Genomic DNA, 23,474 nt, shown 5'->3' on the forward strand with positions numbered 1-23,474 from the left:
CGAAATATTTACTAGTTGGTAATCTATTTTATGCAGTTAAATACAAATTCATTATTTAAAAGTTATACAATGTGATTTTCTGTTTTTTTTGTATTAGATTCCGTCCCTCACAGTTGAAGAGAACTTATGATACAAATTACAGACCTCTACATGGCTTGCAAATGGGAAAACCAGCAAAATCGGCAGTTTATCAAATACTTGTTCTCCCCACTGTATGTATGGGTTTAAAAAATTGAGCAAACTGAACAGGATTTGTTTTATTTTTCACAAATTTGCAGATTGGAACATCAACATGAATATGTTAAAATAAATAAATAAAATAAGAAAAATAACATTTTTATTAAAACACAAAGTCGCCAGAGAGAAAAAACACCACAAGCTGTGTTATTTTGAACAGATGTTGAAATGTTATTTTGAACAGATGTTTACAATACATACTATACATACAATATTATAAAAAGTTGAATGTATTGTCCTGTGCCTCATATATTGCATTATGGGAAAAAACCCACTATCCGCATACCTAGACAGAAATTAGAATTGTCTTCATGGAAAAAAAACAACAACAAAAATTATGGCCAACATCATTGTTTGAAAAACATCTCAAGATGGACAGAAACATTTTGGGTGGGGAGTGCTGACAGAAAGACAAACCACGGTGGACTCTTGTTGGCTACACTTAAAAGAGAAGCACACTCATGCTCTGTGTGTGGCTTCGCTCTTCACCGCACTGTACAATGACCAACACGTTCCAGGCACTCCAACTCGAGGAGATCTATAATGCGTATAATGGGCACCGGGGGACGTCAAAAAGCCTCATCAACATGTCTGCACTTGGTCTGTGGGGAGTGTTTGTCCTCACCTTTGAAGAGGCATGGTCTAATGCTATGATGCGGTTTGTCTGCTTGACACAGCCGTGACGGGACTGTAAATTAAAAGACAAAAATAGTCAACTGCAGGAATCAGGATAATACTATGCATTTGTTGTAAATTAATGCCAATCTCAGGGTAACGGGAGATTACTATATACTAAGAGTACAATACTTTATATATGGCCAAATTCAGCGGCATTGGTTTGCATAGGGACGGGAGGGACATAACACTACCAACTTTTCAGGATGCTCCAGTTGACCCTACAAACTTTTAGGCAACCTTATTTGCATTATATATAATGACTTCAGTTATATAGGTAATTTAGATTGTCTTCCCATTTGTTGTAAGGATAGAATTGACCCTACTAGTGTTGTTAATCTTACTTTAAAAAAGTAATTAAATACAGTTACAAATTACTTCTCCCAAAAAGTAATTGCGTTAGTAACTCATTACCTGAATGTAACAGTAATTAGTTACTTTGCAACAGTGTTGTCAGTAACACGTTAGTTAGTTACACGTTACTGTAATCTGATTAAAGTTAGTTTCCTTAGTGTCTCTGCGTTACTATTTTTTCATTGCCTCATAACATATGTAGAATGAAGAATATTGTAGTCATGTACGAAGAGCATTTTGAATAGAAAATACTAGAATAAAAGGTTCCCGGTACGTGGTACCATGACAACCTCTTAGCTATTTCCTGTTTTGGTCCCGCGTCATGTGTTGTGGGATTGAAGGCGTGGGCCAGGCGGGTGGACATTCGAGCCGAGTGTTGAGACGTTGTGAGGGAATGTTGATCTGTGGATATCCATGAATGAAGGTGAGTATTTTTCCTTCATTCTGGAGGGTATCAGCAAAAGGTTGGACCCCCTACATGCGCGGCCGTTTCGTAGCTTTGCTGTAGCAACGACGGGCAGCCATTGCTCCAAGTTGGCAAGCTTTGTTTACTTCATATGCGTGTTGCACATTTATGCCGTGAGGTGATGTGTTTGTTTAGCATCTGTGGGATGTGTTGTAAGTCCGATTGAGTGTAAAGTACTTAGTTGCCGCCACGTTTTGTGGCCAAATTGACCGCGTTGAGAGGAGTACTTCCGGGTTATGCACGCGCATCCGCGCCCGCCACCACCTTTGTAATTTTGTGCAGTCAGTTTGCATTGTTTTACATTGGCACTGATATGCAGTTGACCTAGTGCTGCAACGATTAATCGATTAACTCGAGTATTCGATTAGAAAAAAAATATTCGAATTAAATTTTGTTGCTTCGAGTATTCGTTTAATTAAAGTAGTGTTGTAATGGTTTATTTTGAAAGTGTTTGCATTTAGTTTAATTGATTAGGGTGGATACACCTGGTCTGCCTCTTTTCACATGGCTGAATCCAACTGCTCCCTGTTAAGACCAACATAAGCTAAGTTTTTGTTTGAGCATGTTTTTTAATGCATTCATAATTTAGTTTAGAGGTATATTCGGTCGCTTTTTGTGCGAATATTTGTCTGAACCATTTGTTAAGAGCATTGTAAAAAAAAATCTTTTTAGCATTTTAAGCATTTTATAGCATTTAAGCTAGCGGACTTTTTCTGTGCAAGTTAGCCAATTGTTTTGTTGTACATAGATCTTAAAAAAAAAAAAAAAAAAAGTTTGAGGCTCAGCTGAGGTATTATAATTTTTCATGTTCCTTATCCGATTACTCGATTATTCGAACTAACAAGTCCATCGATTAATCGACTACTAAAATATTCGATAGCTGCAGCCCTATGTTGACCATAACCCAAAATTCAGAAGTTTTGACATTAGGCTCCATCTTAGAGTTAGCGGGGTTTAATTGGTTGGTGGAGTTGATTTCAACAAATTCCAAGCAGTTTGTCAGATATTTGTTAGTTTCAGGGCTCCAGAGTGGCTAAGCTAGCGCAAAATTCTGATATTCCCCTTGAAATTCAATCATCGGAAAGTCCATTACATGTGATGACATTTTTCTGTTGTCATTCTTATGTTGAGGCGGCAATGGGAGAAAAATGGGTAAAAAGTAACTGATAGATTACTTTTAAAGTAACTTAGTTACTTTGATAATGAAGTAATCAGTAAAGTAACTAGATTACTTTTTTGAGGTGTAATCAGTAATTAGTTTTTCAAGTAATCTGTGACAACACTGCTTGACAAAGTAACTGATTATAATTTTCATGTTTTTTTTTTTTTCTCAAAAAAAAAACAAAAACAAAAAAAACCAGGTCACACATCTGAAGTTTAAAGGGTTTTGGGGACAATTGGCCCTAGCCCAATTCTTTACCCTAAACTTAACTGACACAGGGGTATTTCGGATATTGCGATAACAAGATAGTAACCTTTGCTATGTTTGGAAGTCATTTAATGTTGTGAATCAACCGTTAAAGTTGTTAAAATTGCTCCCTTTATTGCAGTAATTCCCATCTTTCTATTTTCCACATGTGTAAGTTTTAAAACTGTTTCATCATTTAAAGATAGATTTAAGTTAAGTTTTGCCGATTTAGGAGTATTTTAGATAAAAAGTTACTTGGGTTCGCAGGGAAGGTTCTCTGCAACAGCCTTCTTGAGGAGTCTACTGCTTTAAGATGGCGGCTGTTTACTAACGCATCCAGTTCTTTATTATACTTGTTGCTAATGCTGCCGTGTCCGTCATTTGCATCTAGTTCTGTATATATGTGATATCTACCGAGGCATCATGTGGGCGTAGTTTGTAGGCTATAGGCTATAGTCAGGTTGTTACTGGAGCCACCTAGCATCTTAGCATCGCGTTTGCAACGGCGTCACACTCCCTTGCCTCCTCCCCACTCCTGCTCTGCTCTCTCGTCTCCGTGAGTTCGTCTTTTTCAGACTTTTTTCGCGTCAGTCAACCAACATCGCAACGCATAGTAACGCACGCCTTTCCTGCCTTAGTAACGGCAACGGCGTTGCCAAGGTGAGAAAAGTAATTAATTAGATTACTCACTACTGAAGAAAATAACGCTGTTAGTAACGCCGTTATATTCTAACGCTGTTAGTAACAACACTGGACCCTCCCACTATTAAGTGAATTCATGATGTTAAGACTTAAATTTACCCCTTTTCATTTGCTGAATTTGCACGTCCATTTTTTCCCCTCAAACGTACGTTTGATTGGCTGATGACTTAACATAATTGTAGTCTACCAAGACACCACCATTTTCATAAAAACTCCGCAGGAAAACATTACATTATTTTCAAATAATTAATCTCCCTTGGACACCAAGAACTGTATGTAAAAGGTTTTCCAAGAGTTTTAGACGACATTCACCACGGCTAATGCTAACTTGAACGCAATGGTAATGCTACAATTTACATTTAGAGTGTGACCATCACTCAGCACAGACCTGTAAAGGCTAAAGCAAAGTATCATATCTAGCCAAGATAAGATAACAAAACCTACCAAGCAGTATCTGACATGTGTTTCATAAAAGGCAAGTCTGGTGCCATGGCACACGCTTCCCAGCACGTCACATGAGCGACACGACCAAACACTGCTATGATGCGTGCTAACCACACATACGATAAGAAAATGTCACACATTGTGAGCTTATTAGGGAGACTATGGCAAATTTTCATCTCGTCTCGTCAGACGAAAACTGGCATGCGTCTTGTTATGTTTTAGTCTCCCAAGACACGTTTTAATCTCGTCATCGTCATGAAAGAAATTGTTCGTTGACAAAATATTTTTGTTATCGTCATCATTGACGAAAACATTGGTTAGTAATCATTATTTTTGTATTTAATTGTTTTATGAATGAATAGTATAAATTGAAAAACATGTTAAAATTAAAATGGAAAACAGAATAACACTATGATCATGTCCCCGGGTATTTTAATTTTTATTTATAAAAATTTTGTCTAAACAGATAAGATTTTGAACATTTTTTTTTAAATAAACGATTAAATATTTTAAATAAGAGAATAATTGCACGTTTTTTTCATTTGCGCTATTCACAATTTAAAAAAAAATAATATTGAGTTTTTAGTTGTTGGGTTTTTTTTGGTGAATGGACTGTACTTATATAGCGCATTTATCTGCATGGTTACCATGCCCAAAGCGCTTTACATTAGCACACATTTACCCATTCACGCACACATTCACACACCAGTGGGGCTGCTGCCATGCAAGGCGCTGTCAACCCATGGGAGGCAAATCAGCGTTCAGTGACTTGCCCAAGGGCACTTCGACAGTGGGCAGTCGTAGCCAGGAATCGAACCACTGACCCTTTGGTCCAGGGACAACTCTAGCTACCAACTGTGCCACGGCCGCTGAAAAACTGTCAAAAAACCCTTTTTAAAATTTTTTTTTTTTTTAATAAATACGAATTTTGAAATAAAAGTATTTACTCTTACCCACTGCTTTATTGACAACTCGAATGTCCAATTCCATTAAACTGCGAGACCTGGCTGTGAATGCTCCTCTTTCGGTGCCATTGACAGCTCTAGACGTCCAATCCATTTTGTCTGAGAGGTCTGACAGCGAATGATTGTTGATTGGACATCTAGGGATGTTTTGCGCAACTCCCTTCTCACCCAGTGGCGTCAAAATGACAACAAGAACGGGGAGCAAAAATCCCAGAACCACATGGGGGGACCTAGTGAATGACTCACAGAGAGCTGGGACCACAGTAACAAAGGCTACTATCAGTAACACAATGCGCCGCCAGGGACTCAAATCCTGCACTGCCAGACGTGTCCCCCTGCTGAAGAAAGTGCACATCCAGGCCCGTCTGCGGTTCGCTAGAGAGCATTTGGATGATCCAGAAGAGGACTGGGAGAATGTGTTATGGTCAGATGAAACCAAAATAGAACTTTTTGGTAGAGACACAGGTTCTCTTGTTTGGAGGAAAAAGAATACTGAATTGCACCATACCCTCTGTGAAGCATGGGGGTGGAAACATCATGCTTTGGGGCTGTTTTTCTGCAAAGGGACCAGGACGACTGATATGTGTAAAGGAAAGAATGAATGAGGCCATGTATCGAGAGATTTTGAGTGAAAATCTTCCATCCATCAGCAAGGGCATTGAAGATGAGACTTGGCTGGGTCTTTCAGCATGACAATGATCCCAAACACACAGCCAGGGCAACAAGAAATAGTGTTGTATCGGTCGCGAACGATTCGTTCTTTTTGAACGAATTGTTTTGGTGAACGAGACCGAACTAATCATCATCTGCACTGATTCGTTCTATGAAGGTGGTGCTTGTTCGCTGCGTGGGAGGGCGTTGAGCAAGCGGCAGCGTCTTCTGACATCGCACACGACCAATCAGACGGCAGCCTCATCGCGGGCAGGGGAGGGAGCGGAAACAGAATCAGGGCGTTTGTCACTCACGTCCACGTGTGGCCAATAAGCAGCCAGCGTGCAGGCAGGGGGGCAAGACTGAGTTTTGTCACTTCCCGTTCAGTGACTCGGTCCTCCGGTTCCTGACCTAGCTTGCTGCTAACTTGATTTTCCAGTAATGACTATGCGGTGAACGAATCAGAAAATGAAAGGAAATGACTTTGTCACATATTTGTTAACGTGGAGCCTATCAAATGCTGCTCAAACAGACAAAAACACCACACAAATCTAGCGAGCATTGTTTAGAGTAGTACTTTTCTCAACAAACTCGTGACTGCCTATGACGACATACTATCAAATTTACAGTAATTTAAAACACGGGTAGCTACGAGGCAAGCAAAAGCTGAGCTGCGGTCGCGTGACGGCAGTGAAGCGGGCAAAGAACTGTCACTATATGGAGGCTTCATGGCAGCGATATTTACCTCATATGTGCACAGAAAAAAATATTTAGTATGATCACCATAATACTGATTTGCAATGAAACTGTATATACATGTCAATTTTTTCCCGAGTGTTTTTTTTTTTTTTTTTTTTCGTGTCAGCGTGTCGGGTGTTGGTTGGTTTGACAAATTATGTCAATCCGTCCATCATGTGCTACTCAAGCGCCCAAAACAACGCACGCAGACACGGGAGATGTCGCAATATGTCTACATTTTTCTTAACAGACTAATGAGAGTAGAAAGGCGACATCGTAAAGAGCTAACAATTATTTCTCGTCAGCATTTGACGATCTGAGATGCGGGGACGACAGGGGAGCTGACCGGATTATTTTATTTATTAATACCAGTGCAAAAAAACAATATGATCGCCATAATACTGATTTGCAATGAAACTGTATATACATGTAATTTTTTTCCGAGTGTTTTTTTTTTTTTTTTCTTGTGTCAGGTATTGGTTGGTTTGACAAATTATGTCAATCCGTCCATCATGTGCTACTCAAGCGCCCAAAAACAAAGCACGCGGACACGGGAGATGTCGCAATATGTCTACATTTTTCTTAACAGACTAATGAGAGTAGAAAGGCGACATCGTAAAGAGCAAACAATTATTTCTCGTCAGCATTTGACGATCTGAGATGCGGGGACGACAGGGGAGCTGACCGGATTATTTTATTTATTAATACCAGTGCAAAAATTCAACACGATCATCTTAATACTAAAAAACAAAAATACAACAGAGCGAGATGTAAATATGATGTGTTGGTCGTTCCATATTCAGAAATTAAACTTTCGATGTATTTTTATTTTCGTGACAGCAAACATGCTGTATATGTATGTGTGATCAAGAACCTGCTAAAGAAAGTCCGTGCGCCCCCGCCCCCTACACCCCTCACAAAAGGAAAATGTTTAACCGTGTCCTAAATCGAAATGCAAGCACGAGCCATGACTTTGAGCCCATAGAACTAGGACAGACGACGCGGAAGTTCTCCCTCGCTTTTGCAGCAGCAGGAGGGAGACGAGGCTGTCTGTGAAAGCAGAATGATACCGCCTGTCACTCATTTCTGAAACTACGACGAGTGGTCAATGTGGAAGAGAGGGAGGGACCAAGCAATGTCACTTCCCGTTCAGTTATACTGCGAAGCGGTCTTTGGTGATTCGTTCGGCAACGTCACTTCCCGTTCAGTAACCGAACGATTCGTTTGGGCGGGGAGGGAGATGAGGGGGGCGAACGATTCGTTGAACGATTTGTTTGAACAAATCTTTTTACTGAACGAACCGGAATGGATTCGTTTACTCAAGTGAACGACAAATCTCGTCACTAACAAGAAAGGAGTGGCTTCGTAAGAAGCATTTCAAGGTCCTGGAGTGGCCTAGCCAGTCTCCAGGTCTCAACCCCATAGAAAATCTGTGGAGGGAGTTGAAAGTCCATGTTGCCCAACGACAGCCCCAAAACATCACTGCTCTAGAAGAGATCTGCATGGAGGAATGGGCCAAAATACCAGCAACAGTGTGTGAAAAGCTTGTGAAGAGTTACAGAAAACGTTTGGCCTCCATTATTGCCAACAAAGGGTACACAACAAAAAATTGAGATGGAACTTTTGGTATTGACCAAATACTTATTTTCCGCCATGATTTGCAAATAAATGCTTTAAAAATCAAACAATGTGATTTTCTGTTTTTTTCCCCCCACATTCTGTCTCTCATGGTTGAGGTTTAACCATGTTGACAATTACAGGCCTCTCTAGTATTTTCAAGTGGGAGAACTTGCACAATTAGTGGTTGACTAAATACTTATTTGCCCCACTGTAAAGAGGAAAAATTTAACTCTTGTGTAGCCCAAAGTAGTGGAGTCAGAGTATTTTTTTCTTCACATAACGAATCAAGTAAAAGTAAAAAGTATAGCTTTGCAAAACTACTCTTAGAAGTACATTTTTCTCAAAAGGTTTCTCAAGTAAATGTAACGGAATCCATGTAACGCGTTCCGACCCACCTCTGCTGATTTTGAGAATCTGCCGATAGAGTTCTGATCTGCTACTGGAAAAAAAGTATTGTTTTTTTTGGGGGGGGGGGCAAATGTTCCAAACACAAAACATTACTTCCAGTTCCACTTTTTTCGGGAGTGTCACACTGTCACAGAGTATAAAACGTATATGGGGGAAAACACTCAGGTGACTGCTCTGAGACCCCCCGATCGAGGGGTTTCCAGGGTAAGACGGACAAATCAAAAATACTTCGGGAGCTTAATACGCCATGAATCTGCTATGTCAGCATAAAGACATATTGTTCTTTTAAACACAACAGTTCTTTTGGCTTACAGCAGTTTATTTTAAAGACGGGTGCAAGAGCAGAAACTGCTTTTTCAGCCTTGTCCTTGTTTTCCTCAATATATATATATTTTTGGTTTATTTTGGCAATGCCATTGTGTTTCTGGATTATTTTGTTACTTTTTAGCCCATAAAAAGTTTAAAATCAATTAATAAATTAAAATTCCCCAAATCAAAAACCCGATCCTTTATACTCGATTCCGACCCTCTGAAAAATGGTCCAATTTCCGATCACGTGATCAGATCAAACATCCCTAGTTCAAACTACTGAACTGAAGTCGAGTTTCGGGCCGTAACCGGTGTGTATGCTTTTATTCTTTTTGTTTTGATAATTTTGTTTTAATTTACAATGTATTAGGATTTTGTTTGTTTATCATTTAAAACATAACATTAAAAACTAAAATTATTCATTAAAACAAATATAAAAACAATTGAAAATATTCAATACTCTATTTAAATGACCAAAACTAGTCAATTGATGTTTTTCATTGCTTGAACATAAGGGAGAAGAAGGCGAGGAGACACAACTTAATCATGACTCATCATCCAAGCAAAGATGGGTAAATAAACTCCATGACTGATGAAAGATGAATGACATCATCCGGTGGTCTCAACCTCAGGTCAAATCTGGGAAGTATCTTTGTGTTTATGTCTTTCATTTCCGTTACCATTTCAGACATCACCATGTTGATAAAAACTAGTTTGTCTCACGAATACATCAGATAAGCCAGAAGAAAGCAGTAATTATAAAGATATATAATACTTCCCTTTTCCCAGAATTCTTTGACACAAGGCTGCTGCATGACTCCACATGAGAAGTGGATGATCAGCTGCAATGTCAATGGAGGTAAGATTGATAACGCACACTGAAGGGTCAGCCCAATTTAATAGTTGAATAAAGCCTTTACTAAAAAAAAAAAAAAAACTTTGGAGATGGACACTTCTACTCCCTGGTGGCTAAATTGGACTGTGTCAGATTCTTTTCATTAGCGTGATAGTTGAAGAATCGGAAACCTGTGGCTACAGGTTTCGCATGTGGAATACATACGAAAAGTTATACAAATAAGAAGCATCAATGACCAGGTTAAATGTTTCAGGGTGTCTACAGGTATCAGAAAATCTCATTTAATGCTTTAATGCCACTTTAAACTACCGTAATTTCCCGACTATAAGGCGCACCCATGTATAGACCCTACCCACGTGACGTCACTACTCCGCCCTCCTGACTGGTGCCGCCCAATTGTCCGTCAACACATCGTGTTTACCTGTCACGGCTACGTACATTCCTCCTATTTACGGCGTGTTTTTCTGCTTGTTAACATTAATAATCAAAATAGTGAAGGCGTGTGTGGCGGTCGGTTGCAATAACAGAGAAGATAGACGGAGAGACTTGAAGTTCTACCGGATTCCGAGAGACCCGGAGAGGAGAGAGCGAGATGGGCTGCTGCAATTCGACGAAAAAAATGGGCTCCAAACGATTACCACAGATTATGTAGTAGTCATTTTATATCTGCTAAGATGCATTTAATATATATTTAGAGGGTTTTGGGCTGACAATCACAATTAAGATCATTGCTAGGCTAATCGCCGACAACATACACGTATGTATGTAGTGAGAGTGCTATCGCTAAACCATATAAACATTAAAAGCCCTAGCTCCATTGACAAATGACATGAAATACATTAGACTTGACAGTGGATGTTAGCAAGAACAAAAGATTTTGAATTGAAAATTTCGTAACTCACCTTTCCAAGCACAAGATAGATTCCTGCCGAATTTTCGTGGACGAGGACCTGTTTGACCCAACCAGCAACGAAGTATTTATAAGCCTCCAAGCTCTTAACGTTTTTCAAACTTTCGTGAGAATAGGCTGATTTTGTGTGGACAAGATAGTTGTAAATATCAGGGTAGCTCGCAGATGTCAGGCAAATACGGCGAAGACAGCGGGTCGAAAAACATCGATTTAGGCATCAAATATGGATCTGGCGAATGGATAAACTGAAGCTTTTCCACATAACGCCTTTTATGCAACGCATCCAGTGAGTTTACGGCATCCGAAAGCACCGGGTCTTCCATGAAATGCATTATAAATTGCTCGATCAATTGAGACCATTGATAATACAGACACAAAATGACGGACAAGGGGGCGGAACAATACAGCGATCACGTGATTTTGTGACGTCGGTGGGTAGGGTCTATAATGCGGCACCCCAAATTTACTTGTAAAATCTAGGGAAAATAATTGTACCCGTTTATAACGCGCACCCTAATTTTAGCACCAATAAATAGAAGAATACAAGAAAACAGAGCTCGTGTACAGATACAGAAATGTCATTTTACTGAATGGTGAAACACAGCACAAGCATAGCACATTGGTAGTTCAAAACATAACCATAAACTGACAATATTTACGGTAATAATATGATTTGACAACTTCTCCAATCTACCAGAATCTAGGAGAAAACAAAACAGATGTGACTTTTCTTTTAAAGGCTGCTGTACAACTTGTTCGTTTCATCATGATGAATAAATGTTTCTTCCATTGATTGATATGGTAAAATGAAAGTCAGAACGTAAGTCGGAAATGCGTGAGAGCTCATCGCTGTCAACACGACAGTAACAATAGGAACTATTGTTATTTGGGTTTGAGTTTCCCGAGGGACAGATATAGTTGACGGACACATGAAGTCTGTGTGCTTACGTTTGTTATGGTCCGAGTTGCGGAGCTGCAATAAACGTTGACTCAGATGAGTTCAAGAAACTAAATTCTGTGCTTTATGAAGAATGAAAAAAGCAGAATTTAATACAGACGAAATCATTCGGCCGATTAGAGTGAAGTATTACCGATAGAGCTGTCCCGACTAGTCGACGTTGTCGACGTCATCGATGACGTAAATGCGTCGATGGGCAAAACATACCGTCGACGGGTAATGACGGGTTAAAAAAAAAAAAAAACATGCGGATAAAGTTTAGAAGGGCGGGCAACCCCAAGGGGGCCGCTGTTATTTCAATGTGACCGGCATTGTCAGATTGAGCAAAGAGGAAGAAAGTGGGCGAGCGAGAGAGAGAGAGAGGGAGCAAGATCAGTGAGTTGGAGAAGTGCGCGGGTAACGCCGAGTTGAGTGGCAGGCTGTGTCTCCCACGTTTTTGTTTTGGTCAATAAAAGTATCCTTAAAGAGCTATCCAACTCACAGAAAAGCCAGGAAATAAATAACACTATTAAAAAATAATAATAATAATTTTTTTTGTTCAGGGGGCGGGACCAAATGTATCCGGCCCGCGGGCCGTAGTTTAGAAACCCCTGATGTAAAAGGTCCAAGTGATGACATTCGAATTGGTGAAAGAGCAAGTGAATGTTGTTCCTTTCCTGTTTTTTTAAGAAATTAAAAGGGGTTCATGAAGTTTTTGGCGTCATTGTTTGAGGTAACAGACAAAATGATCCAAACCATACAGACTTCACCCTTTGGCAGGTAATGATAAAATTGATAATTACACTTACTTGAATGTAGTTAGTGACGCCAGGAAACCAAAATTGCGTATCAGGAGTTTTTAAATGTCAGCTTGTGGTAGAATTGTGGCGATAGCAGAGTCACTGATCATTTCTTGGCTTCCATCACGGGATTTTTACATCTTGCGGCAATAGCATCCTGACGTGAAACTTTTTACGACCAAAACCCAACTGATAGCCAAAAATAGTGTGAAGTTCTAACAGTGTTGTGTTCAGTTTTGACAGATCCAAGTGTAAAACTTATAGCGAACATACCATCTCTTGTGAGGCGTCAGCGTGTTTGAGTGTACTTTCTGGACACGGTTTGCTAACTCTACTTCATAGTGTGATAGGGGACATATGTGCTTATTTATTGATTAAGCGGGAAGAAAGTCAAAACCCAGAATCGGCACTTCAGAGACCTTTAACTCATTCACTGCCATTAAATGTGATAGACGGCCAGTTAATTTAAACTGGAAGGGATGTTAGCGATTTGCCGTCATGAACAGCCAATGATCAGAACAGAACCGGTAAATCAAGTAATTAGTTCGTGGAACCTTTAGACTCAACTGGTAACTTTTGTCCATTGCTTTCTTCAATTTTAGTATCGAGCCAATGCAAAGTGGATACTGAGCCAGTATTCCTGATTGATTTATTTTCCATAATTCACGTAGAGGGAAAAGTATTTACCGAATTAGATGACTCATAAATAAAAGTAGCCACTAGATCACCGGCCTACCACGTCATTTTGTGTGGCCTGTGTAAGTCATTCGTTCGCAACTTACTTTTTTATTCTCTCACAAAAATTTAGATAATATTTTTCATCCACAGTGATAGATCCATGACAGTAGTAATCATAGAATAGAGTTTTTTCCCCTCTTAAAACACAGTGATCCCTCGCTACTTCACACTTTAAATTTCATGCCCCCAGTCCATTGCAGATTTTTTTTTTTCCAATTAAAAAAAAAGTTAAAATAAATCCAGTATTTTATAGAGCTGTCCCGATCCATCCCGTATTCTCTCACTCTCCCTCCTGCTGCTTTTCTTGGTCAGGCAGTGCACTGGACTTGCTTGTTAAAGTTAACAATGATTGACAGGCGTTAAGGTTTGATCTTGCCAGAGAAGCTTGGCAGCCGAAACTTCGAGGCGCCACATGTGTCAATCATCGTTTAGCTGTTTAAATCTGATCATAATTATTACATTTGAAGTGCTTAAAAACCATTTATTAAAAATATACATACATGAAAGTTTTTTTTAATTATACTTTGGGGGATAAAAAGTTAAAAATAAAAAATAAAAAAAACATATCTTATACATAATCTCCACCTTCCATATGTTTAATTAAAAAACTATATCTTAGTTTTTAGTCTCTTTTTCCCAAAACGAAAAAAAGAATATTTACTTTTTTTCTTCTAAAGGCCAAATGTGAAGTAAGGTTGGCCAACCATGTTTTTGAATAATATCAATGGCTAAACAATTATAAAATGAGAAGAGTGAATTTTGGCAGCCTTTGGAGCCTATTTTTAAATGGCTAAAGCCTTAAAATCCCTCTCCCAGTGATTAGAATAATCGTGGGAAGCTATGTGGGGAAGAAAGGTAGTAGTTGATCTTTTTCTTAACACCCTGTTATTTCCCAACGCATAGAAGATATTTCAATTGGTACCACGACGCACAGTCATGGTTGCACTTCCCATCATGCATTTGGGCAGAAGTTAAATGGCTACAGTATCATTTACTGAAAGCTCAACAAATACACTATATGCAGGGGTGCACATAATTTTTTTGCCCAGGTTCTCAGAGGAGGAACTGGAGATGTGACTTGGTCCTCATTGAGCTTGAGAGCCGACCCGCCTGATGCGATAAATTCATGACAAGCTTTACTTAGAGCCAATTAACTTTAATTAATTATGTTAACAATTAATGCTTGATTAACATCAACTGGCACAACAGAATTGCCATTACTTTGAAGTGAAATGTAAAGAGATAAAAAGCACCAATTCAAAATAAAGGGCATTATGCGGCTCCCACATTCACTCCAAGCCTTTTAAAAAGTGGGATGTCCTCCTCATAAGACCCATTGAATGTGCATGTTTAGCTTTGTAAAATGCGAGCAAAAACACGTTTGTCAGTGCATGTCGCTGTTCATTACCTTTATTCAGCCACTTGTCCATAGGGCGAGTGGGGTCCTGTTTGACATCGATAGTTTGCGTAATTGCCACATGCGCTCTGTTTTTTTCGTGCTTTTCAAAGTTTGGATGGCTGAAATTCTTTGACCCTACATAAAATGCGCTGCTCTTATCGGCGACATTGGGAATCTCACGGCACATTTTGTACCGCATTTCCGTGCGAGCATCATTTGCTTCTAGCCACGGTACCTCCTGTAGCCACTTTTCAGCAAAAGTCCTTTTTTTCGGTAGCTCCGGTGACGTCTCTGTCGTCTGTCTGTCTTTTGATGGGGGTGGGGGAACACGGAAGTAATTACTCAGTGTGGCCTGCCTCTTCGACATTTTGAGAAGTTATTTTCTCGTGTCAGCCGCAAATACAGTGGTCAGCCATCGGTACGCAAAAGCGTATCTAAGCCGTTGAGGGCCAGCGCGTTTGTCTACGTCCAGTACGCATGCGCGCATGCGGACCACTTATGTGCACCCCTGACTATATGGCAATATTTAGTCACAATATACAAAGTCACATTTATCCTTTAAGAATTACAAGTCTTTCTATCCGTGGATCTCTCTCACAGAAAGAATGTTAATAATGTAAATGCTATCTTGAGGATTTATTGTCATAATAACCAAATACAGCACTTATGTACTGTATGTTGAATGTATATATTCGTCCGAGTTTTATTCATTTTTTTCTTAATGCATTGCCAAAATGTATATGATCGGGGAAAATTATCGGGAATGATTGGAATTGAATCGGGAGCAAAAAAAAGCAATCGGATCGGGAAATTTAGGGATCGGCAGACACTCAAACTAAAACGATCGGGATCGGATCAGGAGCAAAAAAAAACATGATTGGAACAACCCTACTTATAATTATTAGGTAACTCAACAATGTCTCCAAACAATCAAGCTATCAGAATAGTTGACGATTCATTTTAACATCAATTTTTGCCGATTAGTTGATCAATTGTGTCAGCCCTTTGGCAGATATAGTTGCCCTCCAAATTTAACCATAACTACAATGTGTCCCGTGACAAAAATGAGTCTGTCACCCTTGCGCTATATGCTTCTTGGTTAGCAAAATGATTCAAAGTGATTCAATACTCAGTCAGTGCGAGCCCGGGGGCGATCAACCTGATGACAGTTCTCTTTTTCATGTCACGACCCCGTTGACCATCAACTGATACACAAGGCTAAGGGCAAAAAAAAAACAAAAAAACTCACTGGTCCAGCTGTCTCCTCAGGCCATGACAGACTCCTGGGAGCAAACCAGCGCTCCAATTATTATGTCAAGTCTCCACCTTTTGTTTTGGTGCTTTGAAAGATGTTGTTTTGTGTTAGTTTGAGAAATTACTTGTGTCCGGTCTGCAAAAAATAGACAAGCGGGGTTAGAAAATGGAGCGATCACAATGGCTGGCAACGCCTTTTGCCACTCTTTTACCATCACGCTGCAACATGACCCCTCATCTATTTGTGCGCCAAACGTCGCCATGGGACAAGCAGATGCGCATCCTTTTAGTGGTGCGTTATTCCCATGCATTCTACTTTCTTTCTAACAAGGTGTGGACACTTGTACAAATCTCGTCAAAGCATAAAGGCTTTTGTATTTGCATTTCATTGTTGAAAATAACCTTTGGGCGTGCAAGCGGGACAACTTCGGGGCTTGTATGAGGTCGAAAGTGCCACACTGGAAAACAAAACTTTGCACTCTTATCATTTTTTTGTCATCTGCAGTCGAACAGGGGTTTGGTTTGTTTGGTTTTGTAAATCGGAAAATTGCTTAAACTAAGCTATTTTCTAACTCTGATTTTTAAAGAATGGAAAAAGATATGAACTAACTTTTTTTTCCTGCTGAAAGGAGAGTCTAATCTTTCTTTTGGTGGGTTCCATGTTTGTATAGCAATACAACAGAATTTTCTGTGGGCCTTGCAAAATCAGTCAAAATCCAGTAAAACGGCCGGGAGCGAAGGGGGTTGCACCAGTGAAAATTGCTGGGAGTGAATGAGTCAATCAAGTGATTAGAACAAACATACAATCTTTTAGGTGGATCCTTAGATTTAAAGCGCATCCTTAACTTATTGTTGCTGGTCGCTGATCAAGACATTTCACTTCCAACCATGTACTGTATACAGGCGCTCCTAGGAGTTCACGCAAAGCACAGAAAGTCTCGGCGTCTCATCTACGTCGTGCTGAATCCATTTTGGGAGATTCCGTGGGTTCCTGTGGTTTGATTTTGCAGTTTTAACTTTGTCAACACACTGGTTAGTTCAACCACACTTCATGTTGTTCTGTCTAAACCGGAGGTTGGGAGCAAAAATTGTCAAAGATGGCACCCTCCATGTTTCGTTGAGGAAACTTGTCTATAACTGAACTCTTTGGGGACAGGTGTCCAATCCATTTGGACTGTGGAGCTAGGAGCAATTCGCTATTTGGACATCTATTGCTGTCAATTGCAACAAAACTGAAATGATCACTCAGTGCCAGCTATCCAAATTCAAATTGATCTGACATTTATCATTGTTAATGGCAGTGAAGGAGTTAAGAAACTCAATTACACTCACCGGCCACTTTATTAGGTACACCTGCCCAACTGCTCGTTAACACTTAATTTCTAATCAGCCAATCACATGGCGGCAACTCAGTGCATTTAGGCATGTAGACATGGTTTAAGACAATCTCCTGCAGTTCAAACCGGGCATCAGTATAGGGAAGAAAGGTGATTTGAGTGACTTTGAACGTGGCATGGTTGTTGGTGCCAGAAGAGCTGGTCTGAGTATTTCAGAAACTGCTGATCTACTGGGATTTTCACGCACAACCATCTCTAGGGTTTACAGAGAATGGTCCGAAAAAGAAAAAATATCTAGTGAGCGGCAGTTCTGTGGGCGGAAATGCCTTGTTGATGCCAGAGGTCAGAGGAGAATGGCCAGACTGGTTCGAGCTGATAGAAAGGTAACAGTGACTCAAATAACCAGCCGTTACAACCAAGGTAGGCAGAAGAGCATCTCTGAACGCACAGTACGTCGAACTTTGAGGCAGATGGGCTATAGCAGCAGAAGACCACGCCGGGTGCCACTCCTTTCAGCTAAGAACAGGAAACTGAGGCTACAATTTGCACAAGCTCATCGAAATTGGACAATAGAAGATTGGAAAAACGTTGCCTGGGCTGATGAGTCTCGATTTCTGCTGCGACATTCGGAGGGTGGGGTCAGAATTTGCCGTCAACAATATGAAAGCATGGAGCCATCCTGCCTTGTATCAACGGTTCAGGCTGGTGGTGGTGGTGGTGGTGTAATGGTGTGGGGAATATTTTCTTGGCACTCTTTGGGCCCCTTGGTACCAATTGAGCATCGTTGGAACGCCACAGCCTACCTGAGTACTGTTGCTGACCATGTCCATCCCTTTTTGACGACAATGTACCCAACTTCTGATGGCTACTTTCAGCGGGATAATGCGCCATGTCATAAAGCTGGAATCATCTCAGACTGGTTTCTTGAACATGACAATGAGTTCACTGTACTCAAATGGCCTCCACAGTCACCAGATCTCAATCCAATAGAACATCTTTGGGATGTGGTAGAATGGGAGATTCGCATCATGGATGTGCAGCCGACAAATCTGCACCAACTGTCTGATGCCATCATGTCATCATGACCAAACTCTCTGAGGAATGCTTCCAGCACCTTGTTGAATCTATGCCACGAAGAATTGAGGCAGTTCTGAAGGCAAAAGGGGGTCCAACCCGTTATTAGCATGGTGTACCTAATAAAGTGGCCGGTGAGTGTATATGTGCAATTTTAAGTTTAATTTTAAACAATTAACTGACCATAAATATAGTTGTCAACTGATATGATGATTGATTAGTAATTCGTTTTTGTGTTTTTTTAGATGACAATGATGCTAAAAATGACAACAAATGAGTTTAGCTTCCTGAGACTTTTTGTGAGTTTACATGGCAAGCAAACCTAATAACTTACATCTGGATATATAAACCAAAGATCAGTTTTAAAAAACAACTACACACACTTCTTGAGAATAGGGAAAGTCTAAACAGTTCTAGGAAGATTCTCACATGAGGTTTCTCGGATATTTAATACTTTTGATGAAAGGAACCCATTATCGTGTGTTTGGAAAGGCATTTTCATCATGCGACTTTTGTTTACTCTGGTAACATAATCTTTGGCATTGTCGGAGATAGCATCAGTGTAAAGTAAAGGACAGCTTTATTGAGACTATCTACCCAATTGGTGGTGAGTCAAGACATCAGGGAGAATTCTCTAAACTGCGAGTTCGGTAAAAGTGCCTATTTGCAGCACACAATGACAGTTGAAGAGATTTTTTTTTTTAAAAATTGCTACAGTCGTATTTACGAGTGGGAACCTCTTGGTACCTCACGATACGATTTGCGATACAAAGCTCATGATAATGATGATCTGACAATACAATGATTATCGATACATTGGTCAGGAAATCATTCTAGGATATTCTACAAACAACTAATAAACAGAAAAATAAGCTTCTGCTGTGAATTGGAATTAGTTTATCATTAGTAAATGTCCAATCCATTTTAACTGGGAGGGTGGCAGCGAATGAACGAATGTTCATTCGCTGCCACCCTCCCAGTTCAAACGGATTGAACGTCTATGACTATCGGTGGCAGCCAATGCCAGGCAATGAGGTAATTTTGGGCCATTTAAGGTCATGTACCTGTTCATTTTCAGTTACTTCCTGTTGATTTTGGGGTGTTTTATGGGTCTCTTCCTGTTTATTTTGAGTTACAGAACAGGAATTGACCTAGGAATCACCCAAATAAATAGGCAGTGACTCAAACGCAACAGAAAATGACCTGTAAATGCTCTAAAACAGGGGTCCCCAAACTTTTTCCTGTGAGGGCCACATAACTTTTCCCTTCTCTGATGAGGGGCCGGGTCAGTTTGTAACAGAAAAAGTGCGACGATTGCAGCAGTGCCTAAATGTAAAAATTTACTGTTTTTCAGAAAGCCACAATCAAATAACCATTTCTGGATTCTTCACGGAACAAAAGTAAAATAAATAAATAAATAAAAAACATAATATAACACAATTAGTGCTGTCAACGATCAAAAAATTTAATCTAGTTAATCATATGTCAACTGTGTGATTAATCATAATTAATCACATTTCCCTTGGGATAAATAAAGTTGCTCTTCAGGAAAAAAATATCTAGGAAAATATTATAATTGACTTAAAATTTGTTTTAAGATGAAATGTATGATGTGTGAATGAATTAATACTTAACCAAATAGAGTTTTAAAATTTTATTTTATTTAATTCAGCTCATATAAAATATAAAATAAAATAAATTGTCTGTATTATACAGCAAAGAGTTTTAACAGATTAAAGTGCCTCAGACTAACAATGTGGCTCAAGTACCGTTTGGCATTCATTCATTCATTTATTACCCAAAATTAATTGCCAATTTAAAGAGCAGACAAGCACAATACAGTAACAACAGGTAGTGTTTCAAAAAAATGTGTGTTACAACTTGTCTGTTAAATTGAACATTTCACACAAATAAATGCAGCATTTGCAGTTTTACACTAAATGGCCTTAAAGCTGTGTGAGATATAAAAAAAATAAATTGTCAATTTTCACACACTTAACTGAAAAACATTACACTAAACTGTGTGCAAAGGTGTTTAGAAACACTGCTTAAGTTGGCCTGTCATACTCTATTTTTTTTAATCAACTACTCAGGCAAACTAGCTTGTTGACATTTTCAGATAACGGAGCAGACCCTGTCTTTTGAACAATGTGCCCTGTCAAAGAAAACAGTCCCTCGCAAGGAACGGTTGTGGCAGGTGTGACCAGTTACTTTTTTTATGCATGGGCCAGCTTACTGTGCGCAGACCACCACTAGTGGACATGAGTCCATGCTGGCACTGCCTTGTACCTGTCTAGTGGTTTGTTGTCATTGGATTTTCAACGCCCTCGTCTTCGACTATGTTAATGGGTCTACACTCTACAGTCTCTGTCTACCCATGTAGCGATAGCAGTAGTCAACCTACTTGTTGTCTTTTGTTGACAAGTCCAGTCCACACTCTGCCAGTGTAGCTTGATGACTGCGGCTTGTTTCCCGCAGTGTTAGCATAATTGCTAACACTAGCTGTGCCCGAAGGTGGTACTTTAGGCTGGTTGAGCTTCGATCGAACGACAGTTCATTACATCAGTATGTGCACACAACTTTTTGGTTTCACCCATATTTCCATTAGGCAGCTTTTTAAAACGGAATTTGGTCATCATCCTCACTCATAGTGGCTGGCTGCATTATGTCCTGCATTGCCGCGCGGAGAATGTAAACATCAGCGTGTGTGACTACAGGAGGCAGTTGTGGCCAAACTTAGTGTGGCACATTAAAACAGTTACATCATTAAAATTCACCTAGTTACCGCTTTGCATGTCTAAACAGCTGAACATAACAAGAAATAAAACCATCAAATACAATTTCAGTCTTCCATAAATGTACGTTTTCGTACGTCAAAATAATTTTGGTGCGTGAGATTTTTTTCACATCAAATTCACTTTAGTCTATAAACCAAGTGCAGATGGTTTCAAATAATGTCAAAATATATTACGATTTTTCACTGAACTTAACACAGTACTTGTCTGTCTGTTTCACAGACAATTTACGCTTCAATTCGTATGTTTTTGTAACAGTGGGAAATTGCCAGACTTTGTTGTTGATGAAAATTATGATAATAAATGATCAAATTCAATCCAGCTCTCAAAAGTGAGGAGCTGAAAAATCTATTCCAAGTGACAGCGCGTAACTTTTAACAGCTACATATAGTTGTAAAATTCCTTGTGAGTGACATGCAACATGAAAAATGATCAGTGAGACACTTCTTGAGTCTTCAAGCAACACATTTTAGTCATATTCAGTCTTCAAGTAACACATTTTAGTCATATTCAGTTTTGCTTCATAACCGCCATATCAAGATGATAAGACATCCTGATCGTTCAAATCTGTTTTGGAAACACGTTCCTCGCTTTTGCTGAGCTATTGGATCATTTGAGCCACACGAAATGAAACCACATGTGGCGTGAACAGAAAAAAAAAGTATTTGCCGGAGCTGTTAACAAATCATAGACACGTCTGAAACAAGAGCCTGGCCGCACGCTGCTATTTTTTGTAAGTCGAAACGACAGGAAACGCCTGGTTTCATCTTCAACAAGGCGTTTTATTGGAAGAGATGCTTCAACTGTCCGACGTGTAAAATCACCAGAAAGAAAAATAGTGAGGGGAATCCAAGCAAGGTGCTGCAATCTTTAGGGTGGAGAGCGGGGGCTTTTTCAAGTCTTGCTAAAGGTGTCATTTGATTTTAAAAACAGATGGGAGCTCATTCTCTTTTTTAAAAAATTATTCATTAAATTTAATGTAAAAAAATAATTGCATATTTAAAGTAACATTGTATTTTATGCGGTAGCTATTCTCCTTGTTTCTTTTATTTGCAAGCAAATACACAGACAAGACTGAAAACATAGACAAGACTGAAAAAGCAGTTTCTGCTCTTGCAACCCTCTATAAAATAAACTGCTGTTTTTTAAGCCAAAAGAACTGTTGTGTTTGATAGAACAATATGTCGTTGAACTGCCATAGCAGATTCATGGTGCATTAAGCCCCCAAACTATTTTTAATTTCCCTGGAAACCCCTGTTGACAGACATGTTGTTTCAACCTAGCCATAAAAAGAAGGTAAGTAATCGTATTTATTATTCTAAATGTCTGTCATTTTTAGCTTTGAATCATTAATCTATGTCTAAAATTTAGTTTAAAAAAAAAAAACGACTTTAAAAAAATAATTCACTCGCATATTTTAAACTTTTAAACAAATGACGTAACAATGAAAAAATTGGCGTCTGTAAAAAAGTCACGGATATCTACCTCATAACTATGGCTTAATTGTATTTTTTTCGTTACTGTCGCGTTTTCCCCATATATATATGAATTAGGGCTGTCAAAATTATCGCGTTAACGGGCGGTAATTAATTTTTTAAATTAATCACGTTAAAATATTTAACGCACTTAACGCACATGCCCCGCTTAAATTGACAGCACAGTGCAATGTCCACTTGTTACTTGTATTTTTTGGAGTTTTTTCGCCCTCTGCTGGCGCTTGGGTGCGACTGATTTTATGGGCTTAAGCACCCATGAGCATTGTGTAATTATTGACATCAACTATGGCGGGCTACTAGTTTATTTTTTGATTGAAAATTTTACAAATTTTATTAAAACGAAAACATTAAGAGGGGTTTTAATATAAAATTTCTATAACTTGTACTAACATTTATCTTTTAAGAACTACAAGTCTTTCTATCCATGGATCGCTTTAACAGAATGTTAATAATGTTAATGCCATCTTGTTTATTTATTGTTATAATAAACAAATACAGTGCTTATGTACCGTATGTTGAATGTGTATATCCATCTTGTGTCTTATCTTTCCATTCCAACAATAATTTACAGAAAAATATGGCATGTTTTATAGATGGTTTGAATTGCAATTAATTACGATTAATTAATTTTTCAAGCTGTAATGAACTCGATTAAAAATTTTAATCGTTTGACAGCACTAATATATTTCTTACCTAAAAATGCATTACGCTTGATAACATACATCACTTAAAAGTTGAGTGTTTTTTCCCACATATGTATGTGTATATTAGATGTATATACATTAGGGCTGTCAAAATTATCGCGTTAACGGGCGTTCATTAATTTTTTTAATTAATCACGTTAAAATATTTGACGCATTTAACGCACATGCCCCACTCAAAAAGATTAAAAAGACAGCAG

At 39.1% G+C, this 23,474-nt stretch overlaps 1 protein-coding gene across 1 annotated transcript in view; it reads right to left on the reverse strand.

Annotated features, from left to right (window-relative positions):
* Positions 1 to 257: 257 nt before the first annotated feature.
* Positions 258 to 23,474, reverse strand: part of lef1 (lymphoid enhancer-binding factor 1) — a 29,575-nt gene continuing 6,358 nt past the window's right edge. The window contains exons 3-4 of the mRNA XM_057843397.1: positions 863 to 925; positions 258 to 775 (exon numbers count right to left, since the gene is read on the reverse strand). Coding sequence (XP_057699380.1) covers positions 680 to 775; positions 863 to 925 — 159 coding nt within the window. The 3' untranslated portion in view covers positions 258 to 679. The remainder of the gene's footprint in view (positions 776 to 862; positions 926 to 23,474) is intronic.

This window comes from Corythoichthys intestinalis, chromosome 8, assembly GCF_030265065.1.
Source record: "Corythoichthys intestinalis isolate RoL2023-P3 chromosome 8, ASM3026506v1, whole genome shotgun sequence".
NCBI lineage: Eukaryota > Metazoa > Chordata > Actinopteri > Syngnathiformes > Syngnathidae > Corythoichthys > Corythoichthys intestinalis.